Here is a 12,377-nt window from a genome sequence, read left to right as displayed (position 1 = left end):
AGTTCAACCTATGCTGGTGTTTTAGGATGTCATTTTGGGGATTTTGGATTCAACTTTGACATGTGCATCTGTGTGATTATTTTTATATTTATTTTTCTTATTATAAGCACAGTAGAGAACAGAAGTGTTTCTAGGCACAGGCTGATGGAAGTATGACAAAAAAAGAGAGGGAGAAATACATTAAGCAATGGTTACCAATGGAAGCATAGAAGTTACATAGTGCCCAACTGGGACCAGGCTTATCTGTCCAGTGGCAAATACAAATACCAGGTCCAAGGGCGTGTTCAATCAATACACAACAAACAGAGAGAAAAAAACTAAGGGGGTCATTATGATTGCGGATTTTCCGCATCCTCGGGGCCGGCGGAAGCCACCACCGGCCCCGAGGATGCGGAAAATCCGCAGCGGACTGACCAAAGACCCACCGCCAGATCAGGATGGCTGGTGGGTCCTGGTTTCTGTCCGCAGCTTTTCCGCCGCGGTCGGATTACAACCGCGGCGGAAAAGCTCTAATATGGTGACGGTGTCTTCCAGACACCGTCCACCATATTAGGATGGCCAGTAAAGTATGCTTTTCCGCTGCAGGTTTTCCGCCGCGGACAAGCATACGGAACTTCACTGCGGGGGCCTGTTGCGGGCCCCCTAGGTGAAGGGGGGTGGGGGGTGCACATGGGGGGTACCTATGGTACCCCCCTGCATTTGCATGCAGAAAGCGGCAGGCACCGCGCGGTGCCTGCCTCTTTCTGCATGCAAATGCAATGCGTGCATTTTCAACATTGCCGCGGGTGCAGCTTGAAGCTGCACCCGCGGCAATGTTAAAAATAGAGAATGTGACCGCCAGGGTGGCGGTCACATCCTAATTGCACAGGAGGGAACTCCGCATGCGATGCGGAGGTTCCCTCCTGCTCTGGGGTCGCGGACGGACGCAAGTCCGACCGCGATCCGAATCGACCCCTTAAAGTACACTTAATAACACACACCAGTAAGATTATAGATGTATGTTAGTTACACTAATCAGGAGTAAATACTCGATCTGACCTGCACCAGAGATTGGGAGTGAAGAATTTGTTTGGCCTGATTGGTCCAGAGGTGCAGAGTTGCTGATGAAAACATTTGTTGCCTCTGAGCTTACATTGGTTTGTCCAAGTGACCTTGAGGCACACTTTTGGTGAAAGTGCATGGCAGGCTGGTGCATAAGATACAATTTTATTATAAGCTACTGGGATCTGTAATTCTATGCATTTAGAAGCAATATAGAGACCGCTGGACGTGAGGGTGTCTTTGATATCTATCACTTAATTTTGCCCTGGGAAAATACCCCGGCTACTTCTAAATTTTGTATCTTTGTCAGGGTTCCCTTCTCCCAGTGGTGAAGCTGCAGATTGGTCGCCCACACACCTAGCAGGGGCAGACATTACAGTAGGTGCCAATGTGAAATTATTGCTCGCTTTGGAATACATTATTACAAGGAAGTAGTGATACAATGTCTTTATTACAGCTGGGTTCGCTGGTAATAAGGAAATAGACGATGACAGATTATAGGAGAGTACAAGTTCCCCCTCATTATTAAAAATAATGAATGCATTAGATTGTACTGGACGAGATTGGAAAAGGCCATGAACTTTGCATGAAGGAGTAGGCAGAGACTTAAATATACAACACCATTCTAAAGTTTCATAACAGAAATATGAACTTAGTAATTAACTGGTTTTCCACAATGAAAATGTACGACAATGAAAAGATTTTCTTTCGTCCACAATCTGTCGCACAAATGGCACTTTTAATGACTGGGAACTGGCACCATTTTGCTATTCTTAAACTCTGGCGTGAAATCAGTTTATAATTGATACTAGATGTACAGATGCGGGTATTGAGTTCAACTGCAGAAATGTTGAAACCAATTTTAAAGTGTCAAGTTTTATTTTCTCCAGTATGGGAACGTCAAATGTCAAAATGCAGAATGGTTTTCTCTTATATTGGCAATTATTCGTTATCATGCCCAACTAGACGACTAACACAGTTTCAATGCTCTTGACTCTGATAAATAGCTTAGCCAGAGGCACTTCTGTTCCTCTCTTGGAAAGCAGCTATTACATTATCACCTGACTACAGGATGACATTATCTTGATATGTCTTCTGCAGCGCAGTATGGATGTCTAGACCTCCCAGATTCTGACACTTTCCGTGTGTGGTTAAATGTTTTTGTAAAGGGAAGCGTGTCCTGGTTGCTGCTGATAGCATGTGATGTTAAGAAGCATAGGAACTGCATAATGTGAAACCGTAAAATGCATATTTTAAAATCCTTGGTATGCCTGTGATCTGTTTTGAGAGAGGAATTACTGCAATTTGTTCCAAATCAAAAGCATCAATCCAGTCAATATGTTATTGAAGAAAATATAGTTTTGTAATATTTTTTTTTCTTTTGTCCGCAGCTCAGGCCACCCCATTGGACGCCATGCTTGGGTACTGATAGCCATGTTCCAGCTCGCCATGGATATTGTTTCCTGTGACTTTGTCTACGATCCTCGGGGGTTGAAACATTTGCAAAGGCCTTCTCAGAAACACAGATTTTATCACAGTCCTTTGTGGAGCTTTAAAAGTAGACAGACGATGGGGGTCGGCAGCCCACCTTGGAGCACAGTGACTCATTCCAAAGAGGGTCGTCATGGGCAAACAGAGAGGTACCATTTAAATAGGTGGCACAAACACCAGGACCTGCTCGGTGGTCTTCGTCACAAAAAGGTGCTTCCATGGCACCCCGTGTCAGCGAAATCAAAACCTTCCATATCCACTGGACCTAAAAGTACATTTCGACTGAGTCACTTGATGAGGGTGAAAAGGCAGCTCCAGAGGAGCAGCTGGGAGGATGTCAGCTACCAGAGGTCCTTCTCAGACAGGGGAAATCCACCCACCACATTATCTGAAGTCATAATATGGGGGCCAACAGGAGAGGAAGACTCCATTGAGTCCACTACTTTACCTGGAAACTATGATACCACCAAAACCTCTACGTTACACTCCAGGATAACAACCACATTCCTAACAACTACTACCACCGCTTCCACAACCATGCTGGCTAAGGGTTCTACACTGCCGCCGCCAACAGGGAGTAACCCACACAAGAACAAGCTGGGAAAGATCAGCACAACGGAGCCATATACGAGTGCAAATGGCAACGGCAAAGTTGTGAAGCCACCCAGAACACTTGGTGAAACATCTGGTATGTCTGTAAATGTTTACTTTAGAAACACGCCCCACATTAGCCAACATGTTGTCATGTCCATAGGTACTGTGTCTGTCATCTCTTTATCAGTCTTCATTTTATGGTGAACAGCACTGTCTTTCCCACCACTTTTACTATACACAAATAACATCACTTTAATTTGATCTATGAAATTGGAAGCAGTTGCTCTTGATGGTCTACCATCTACATATCCTGTGTTGATGCAAGAAATTAAAATAGAAATAAAGACCTTCATTAGATGCAAACTCTAAAGCACTGAAAACATAAGCAATCACAAAGAATTCACAGCAGATCCAATCACTTACTGCAAATTAACGCGTGTATCTAAAGTTGCTTTGAAAAGGAAATTTGGCAGGATTTATGCCAGGTTCTTTTCTGTATTTTGTCAATTGGGAAAATGTCATGCAACATGAACTCATAAACCTCAATTTCTAATGTTACCTTTTTGAAATGTGAATAATTCATCTACAAGTGACATTGGCTAGAACAGAGATGATGGCCGTACGATATTAGATGTTATGAAACGTCTTTTTTTTCAACGGTTGTTTCATATTTGTAAAGCATGCCACTTTTGGAAACCGTTATGGTGAAATTAGTATGTCCGTTTTGTGAAACACCTCTGTTAAGTTATGTTGTGTTTATCAGAGCCTGCAGTCTTTTTTTCATCTCTGATGGTAGAGGCCTATCTATATCACTCAGGGGAACCATTTATTGGTGTCTTGGGTAAACCACGGACATTAACTTAGCATGGTTGACAGTATGTCTTTGAAATCTCTTTAATTCAGAAATATAAAAAATCGTTTTTTTCATTTCAAATGTTTTTATTAAAATATAAAATGTGCATATCAGAGGTTATATATACAGTACAGTATAGTAAACATAATAGAACTGCGGCTTGCTCCGTGGCAAGGCTCACAAAGCTGATCGTTATGTCTTTGTTGGAAATGTCATTGATAAAATTGTTCACCCTTGACCAAAACTTCTTGACTTTGGGGCACTCGAAGATAACTCGTACTTCATAGCACACTTCTGCTATTTGTAAGTGCTGTATCTAAAAATTGTTAGGACTACCCTATTTATAGATACACATTTTAGTGCCGGCAGAAGGATGTAAGGCTGAGCTGACCCTGTAGGGATGGAAACGTATTACTCACGTCAGCAGTAGAGGTCAGGTTTAGGAAAACGTATATCTTAGGTTCAACATAGCCTGTTTTTGTTTACAGTTTTTGAGCTGGCCTTAAAGTTTTGTTGACGTGCATTATTTATTGTTGGCATGCACATGTTTCCAAAGAGCATTTACACCAAATATATTGCACAAAACAGAACTGAAAATGGGCTTGCAAGTAAAGCAATCTAAAAATCAATCATAATTCTGATGGAACATTTTCTGTTGCACTTTTGCTAACAGTTCCCTCTTAGTTCTCCCTTTACCTTGCCTAAAATAAAATATCTAATCACCATCATAAAATAATTTAGAACATCCGCCATCTGCTGGAGTTACTTGTCAGCAGTGCCATGGATGAGGGAACGTTTACCCCATTTACAGTTTTGTAGATGAGGATTGTTATTAGAGGAATAAAATTGCTGTGAAAATATTAACATATGAGTTCACAGTACATTTGCTTTATGAAAACGTTTAAAGATGGAAATCTGAGCTTCTAATATGGACATTGAGTTATTCATTAATGACACATTTTAAAATGATTTCTAGCTTCCAATGAAATAACACAGTTTATTTTATTTTCAGAACATATTTTAGTTTACATTCTGATGATTTCTGTTGATCCCCACCTGCAAAGACTAGTTGTTGAAATCGTTACGAGACAGTGAAATATCAGGTTCACCTGAAAACAATGGATGTTTGACGTATTGGGAAATTGTATTTTATTGTCACCGTATCTGATAATTACTATAGCAGATATACATTTTTGACGGCCGAATGATAGCGCTAAACATTTTGCAATTCTGCAATTAAACTGGAATTGGAATGCTAGGATGCAGCAGCGGTAACTAGGTAGGATCTGAGGCGCCCTTGTTTTTTTTAATTTAAGAAAAACAGATCCCCCTACTTTTTGTGCAAAGGCAACCGTCTCTAGACTCTAACCCCCACATGCATCAAAATAGCCAATAGCAAACCCTTAATTGCGATTTTTAAGGAATTGCAATTACATTTTCGCTATTGGCTATGCATGTAAGAATCGCAAATAAATTAGCGATTCCTTCAAATTCCTTATTTGCGACTCGCAAATTGTTCATCGCAATTAAGGAATTGCTCCCCATTCAGTCATATGGGCCTAGAGGCCCATAGGAACGAATCAAAATTGCATGTGCAATTTGCGAGTACCCATGGCACATGCAATTTCAAGGGTGATAGGGTGCCAAGATGACACCCTGTAGCACCCCTGAAGTTGCTAAGTGAACCCATGATGCGCACACACATGCCCTAAGGGCATGTGTGTGTGTAAGATTCAAACTGAAAAACGGGGATTGAGGCTACTATGGCCGCATCGGTAACCCAGTTCCTAGTGTTTATATAGTGTGGGTGCAAGTGGTCTGGGATACAGTCCCCTAGATCCCAAAAACATAAAACAAAATTCTATTTGTTTTATACATCAAATTCCACAAGTTGACCCAGCACACCAAAAACAGTTAGTGAACACAATATTAATGCTCAGTATGCATTTGTTCATAAGAGAAAAGAAATTCAAATGTTCTCCCAAGAAAGTCCAAAGTCAATTTTCTTCTTTATTCTTTCCTTTTATTCAAATTTTGTAGATAAAAACAATAGCCTATTGCTATTGTTTTTATCTACAAAATTTGAATAAAAGGAAAGAATAAAGAAGAAAATTGACTTTGGACTTTCTTGGGAGAACATTTGAATTTCTTTTCTCTTATGAACAAATGCATACTGAGCATTAATATTGTGTTCACTAACTGTTTTTGGTGTGCAGGGTCAACTTGTGGAATTTCATGTGTGTGTGTAACCTTGAACTTTTAAAAATGCACTTTAGTGCATTTTTCAAAGTTTTCGCTAATTATCATCAAGTTTCATTTGGAGGTAATTAGCGTCCCCTAATAGCGAAATAATTATTTTAAATATCATCATGCATTGCATTTGAGGCATCACAATTTGCAATTCCTTAAATGCAATCGCAATTTAAGTAATCACAAATTTGCAATTCCTTAAATTGCGATTTTTGCATTTAGGATGATGCAATAATACTGGTCTCAAAGGGGCAGATTCTGTGAATCTGCCCGTTTGCAACCAGTGCTTAGTTTGATGCATGAGGCCCACAATTCTGACCAGTGAAATACTTCAGCTGAAGTGTAAGGCAAGGACGATTCCTGTGCTCTGCTGTGAAACAGACGAGGGTCAGATAGCTAAACAAGCCTTCTTGCCAGGGTGCATGCTTGACTGAAAGAAATGTAAATGTGCGCAACAGGTTAATCTGCAGTTGTAAAGGGTGCTTGGAAGCTGACATTGGCTTTAATTGATGGAATCACTTAAGGCTTCCTAATATCACAAATGTATTCTTTTTGAGTGGTTTTGCACAGGAGTTACCAGCTGATCTGTATGTAGGACAGATATAAAACAATACTGCAATGCATACTCTTTGGGTATTACTTAAGTCTATTATTTGGAAGACTTTTTTTATCTTCAACCTTTTTGCGCATTTAATAGCATCCTATCTTCTACTGTGTGTAATGCAGGTTTGAAATAATGACTTAAATATTCCCAGTGCCTTTTTTCACAGACTGGGACCTCATAGCACTAAACATACACAAATCAATATTCTACACTGCACCAACTAGAATTCAGTTCTGTGGCTCCCCGGTTACATACACAGGCCTCTGCAGTGCATTAACTAAGAGAGGGTTTATAACTTACCATAGTACACTTTCCACTGAAACTTAACTTGCATTTTATTTTCATTTAAGTTGTGCTTCATTTTACGTGTAGGTACCTGAAGGTAAAAAACTGAAAATGGTTACAGAATAATTTGTTTTTTTTAGCCACACCTTTGACCCCCACCCCCACCCCCATGCTCACTCACCCTGCCTCAATTTGCACGCAGCACAATTTCCATTCTTCTTTTCATGCACTTCAGCCAGAGGGATGCAGGAAGAAGAGGCTGCTGTCTTGATGTGATCTCTGATCCAGCAGTCTCTGTGGTCAAACATTCCTACCCATAGGTATAACTCATAAAATGTTTTCTCTCAGTAATCACTGGTTTCGACAATTGGAGGCAGAGATCAACAGTTTTAAAGACATTCAATACTGTAGTATGGCAAGGCATTGTAGAACGATAATTAATGGTAACCAGTGGGAGATGCAAAAAAGGTGAACAAATAGCAGTCACAGTTATCGGGCTGACAGAGACAGAAGCTCACTGCACGGTTGACCGATGATGCAATGTTGTTGAATGCGAGTTAGATGTTGGGCCTGCAGAATTATTTTTCTTTTGAACTTACAAACATTTATGAAGAACATTTTCAGAAGGGACAAACTTTAACCTGTGAGCCATGAGAACTCCGCATTTCTGAATAGTTGGTTAGTCATTCTGGCAATAGCTTCAAATTTCCACCGAAAATGCAAGTAAAATACCAAGCAAAGCCTTCCAATTTTGAACCTGTTCCATGAGACGCTTACAGATGCCCCCTGATGCTCCAGTGCGTTTTTCTCAAAATGTCACAAGTTTTTCCGGAAGTTGTTATAGCTTTGCTACTTTCAAGAAAATTTGTAACTTTTTCAGGACTGTGTCCTTAGACTCATGTACACTTCTTTCACTTGCAGGGTGATCCCATAACTAAATGGCCAAACAACCAGATATGTCAATTACCCCTCATCAATATAAATCCTTCGAGGCAGGCAGCTGCCTCCTATTTATCTGCATACTCAAGGGGCATGTCCCACAGAGGGTCATGGCTTCACTAGCAGTACCTTGACCTCATTTAGCTTTTTGGCTTTTTGAATTGCTGAAAGCAGAGTTTCTGGCAGAATAGGGGATATCTTGTTGAAATGATCTCTGGCAAGTAGGAACACTTCACCACTTATGTTTTTAATTTTAGGAATTTGTGAGTTGTTGGTAACCAGGCACCTGATCGAGCTTGTGCCTGGCAAGAAATGCCCTGGAAACCTCAGGACATCAGGATGCTACTATTGTGCCATGGTGCAGAGTGGCTGGAAGGAGTGATCCTCTGAGTCCTGGAATTGGCACAGGAGCCATCAGATACTCCGGAGGCTTCTGGAGAACCCTTGGAGGCCCAGTACGGGCAATGCTGGCAACAGGCGACAGTCATCTCTCATGATTGCTGAAGCCGGGGGCACCTAGGAGGACAGTGGCTCTAAAGGCGTCAGCTTGCCTCAGGGAGCTGAGGTAGTGCACAGCAGTGCAGCTGTTGCCTCTAGGGAACTACTGGTACGCCCAGAGACCGGCACCCAGTCCTTCCTACCTGCTCCTGCCCTTGCCTGTAACAAAGTTAGAGCACATTCCTTATTTGACCCAAGCTCATCACTAAAAACTGGTGGACTGAAGAAGTAGCAGTGCAAACAGTGCAAGGAGCCAACAGTAGAAGAGAAGAGCTGTCATTTGCCCAGATACTGAGCAAGTTCAGTAGTATAAGAATGCATTAGTGTTGTTTTGGGGTGGTGGTGGCGGTCAAGGAAGCATCAAAGTGTTTTTTTCTCACTTCTTTTATTAACCCCTAACATGCTCATGGGTAGCTAAGTTTGTCATGACCGTTAGAATGCTCACACCCGGGCTCCATCCCCTGCTGTGCGAGCATTCTACAGAAACCGGTGTGGCCGTGACGAGCTCAGCTCGTCATGAGCACACGACCACCGTGGCTCATTGCGAGCTGAGCTCGTCACGAGCACAGGGGCGCTGTGGGCGCCACCCCCAGCACAGCAGGGGAATCAGCCACGCAGGCAAGGGGTTAAAAGAGGTAGTAGCATTATCCTTTCTATGGCCCACACTTAAGGTAGATGGAGCCAGGTGTGCAAAGACATCACCCTATTGACATCAATTAAGGAGTCATTTGAGAAGCATTTTTTGCGGTGCCGCTAAAAAACAGAAAGGAAAATGTATGCTTTGCTCCACAACCCCCTCTCTCCCTCCCATTAGAAATCAACAGAATAGAGCTACCTGAGTCATGCTACTTGTTTGATCATGGGGTAACCCAGCTGGAACCACGACTATCTTAAGCATCCTGTTTACTCCTGAGAGGGTGGGGTAAATAACTCCCTTCGAAGAAATTTCTAGTCCGCAGTGGAGCCAGGAAATGCTGGATTTGGAGGAAACTGCCATCAGTGGGATATCAATAAGGTCCTAAATATTACGTGCCCCAGCCAAGACTATGAAACAGGGGGGTCTCTGCTAAGGCCCATAAATCTGGTGAATGTAGAACCTTCTCCTTTATTACCTCCTGACTTTACTGTTAGTGCATGCCCCTCATCCTTGATGTTGAATGTCATGGTCCTAATGCAAAAAACGTTGCAGGGTATCCTCGAAGAAGTGATCGTGAACACTGATAGGATAAAGCCTCTGAACTGAAACAGATAAATTGTTGTATGCCAAAGTTAGTAAGACCTGTTGAGGGTAGGCATGAGTCAATAAGTCAATGTGAGGGGATGTGTGTTGGGTAGGGGAAAGCACATTTCTCATGGCAGTGCCCTCAACCTTGGAAGGGTTGCCTTCGGAAGAGATGCCTTCAGTGTACATATCTAAATTCCCAATGATAATAAAGAAAAAAGGCAGCCATTATGGATACTCCCTTGGTTTGGGCAGCCTAAGGCTGAAAAAAAGATTTAAAAAAGGAGCCCAGGAAAGGATAGTTAGAGACAAGAATAAAAGCCTACATATTAAAAAACACCCTCAACCGACACACCAAAGTCCTAAGACAAGCACAGGAGGCGATATGGGTACTGCCTCAGTTAAAAATAATACGTTGACCTCGCAGTCTGCCAATTTTCAAAACAAGGCATGTAAGCAACAGGTAAGGTGCCCTCCCCAATGAGATCAGCAAGTGGGCATGGGTGGTAGGACACAGGAGGTGCAAAAGGAGTCAAAAGAGCAAGGCGGGCCATAGGAGGATCCAACAACAAGAGTAAATGAAGGGAGGATCTCAAAAAGGGAAGACCTGTATATATGCCTCTAAGTAAATTTGCCCCTGTTTGAGGACAAAGTACTAGTAAAGCCTGGGAGAGGGTTGCCATCTCCCATCCCACCTGTGAGGAAGTCAGTAGGAAAGAGGCAAACTCTATATGGGTCTATCTGGAGCCAGATTTAGGAAATAGATGAGGGAAAACACGAAAGAAGTAAAACCCCTTAACACAACACAACACAAATAGATCTCGGCTCCTTAAAGTCAAAAAAATCCTGCTGTATTCTGGCTTAGTCAGAGATACCCTTTTTAATGCACAAAGAGAGGTAAACCTTAATGGTGGGAAAATATATAAGGATACTTCCACTGAATAGCTAGAAAATCAAAGCCAGAGTTTTCTAAAATGCCATAGACGTCTTGAGGCAAACCAAGTTAAATGGGCCCAGCAAGAGGAGCCTGTTAGATATAGGCACATAAAGGACATTAGTAAAGGGAGGCTTCAAGTTCTATTACCTCAAGAGGAAGGGTACAGCTATAAGGGAATCTCCCTCACTCAGAATAGGTATGATTGCCTGGAATGAGATGGGGTTGCAGGGGATTGGGAAAACCTAGGCGTTTTCTCACTGGGGATACTGCGACTGATCTCCCTTCCACCTCCCCAATAATCTGTCTCCATTTGTCATTTTGTGATCAGTCTGAGGTTGTTATGTACTTTTGATATGTAGTGTGTATGTGATTTGGTTTGTCTGCAATCTCGGTATGTATGATAGTATGACAGTTGATTATTTATGTGTGGGACAGTATTGACCTTTTCTTTGGCATTTTGATTTTAATAATCCAGTATGTGGTTGATATTTATGTCAAACACAAGACGGTGGAGGGGGACCTAGGGGAAATTTAAAGACCAGGCTCTGGGTACTATCCCCAAGGAAACCAATACACAACAACGGTACCAGAGGGTCTCAGGTAAACGTGCCCACAAACACAAGAAAACCAAGCAAGAACTCACCTCTACACCCAGGTTATGTCACAGAGAGCTCTCCGTGGGTGAGGAAAAATACCCATCAGTCACCATTCGGATCCGCCCTTCATCATTTGGGATTTTATCCGTACCACCCGTCAGAGAATATTGAAACTCTCCTAGGAGGTCAACCCGGTGGTAGGGGGTATCCTCACTAGAGTTGAGAGATGACAGTGTGATATACCACTAGATGTAAGTGAGTGGTAAAAAAGATGGGACTGGGGTGTGCAGTGCTAAAGAAAGTGTAAAGAAAAGAAACCAGAATAAGTGGGTTTAAAATTGGTTAAGAATAAGCACCAAACAAGGATTTAATTCAATTGTGCTTACCATACCAATGTTAAAAACAGTGCGCCCGCTGACTGTCTAATTATGTGGACAGCCTCGGGACAAGAGATGGTCGACTAGTTTCAGCATATAGAAGACTGGTTTTGTCAATGCTTTCTTCAGGACCAAAAAAATCTGAAATATAAAAGCTACTACACCACGTGAACAAAGTCTCACCCTAGAAACACAAAACAAGTGCAAGCAGTCACCTGTATGTTCTGGGTATCCTTACTGTCTGTGCAAGGCACTGTGGGAAGAAGGTGAGGAGAAGGTTTTAAAATGATATATGGGCTGAGAGGTCCAACCATCAAATATGATTTGGATTAAACTGATTACTAGAACATGCACCATGTGGATGCAACCACAAGTTAGGTACATTTGGATCAAACGTTTAGTATACCAAATGTTTGTGAAATCTTACCTTAACATGTAAGGTCAGATGGCCTCACCTCACCTGGCAGTGGCTCAGGGAAAAAGGCCTTGCACAGACAGTAAGGATACCCAGAACATACAGGTGACTGCTTGCACTTGTTTTGTGTTTCTAGGGCGAGACTTTGTTCACGTGGTGTAGTAGCTTTTATATTTCAGATTTTTTTGGTCCTGAAGAAAGCATTGACAAAACCAGTCTTCTATATGCTGAAACTAGTCGACCATCTCTTGTCCCGAGGCTGTCCACATAATTAG

The 12,377-nt window shown here is 42.1% G+C and overlaps 1 protein-coding gene across 1 annotated transcript in view; it reads left to right on the top strand.

The window, feature by feature from the left end:
- Nucleotides 1-12,377, top strand: part of AJAP1 (adherens junctions associated protein 1) — a 623,891-nt gene that overhangs the window by 236,335 nt on the left and 375,179 nt on the right. Inside the window, exon 2 of the mRNA XM_086920075.1 lies at nucleotides 2,433-3,220. Within this exon, the coding sequence (XP_086776201.1) occupies nucleotides 2,433-3,220 (788 nt within the window). The remainder of the gene's footprint in view (nucleotides 1-2,432; nucleotides 3,221-12,377) is intronic.

This window comes from Lissotriton vulgaris, chromosome 5 (genome assembly GCF_964263255.1).
Source record: "Lissotriton vulgaris chromosome 5, aLisVul1.2, whole genome shotgun sequence".
In the NCBI taxonomy this organism is placed as follows: Eukaryota; Metazoa; Chordata; class Amphibia; order Caudata; family Salamandridae; genus Lissotriton; species Lissotriton vulgaris.
The sequence above is the reverse complement of the archived record's forward strand: the minus strand, read 5'-3'. Positions and strand labels throughout refer to the sequence as shown.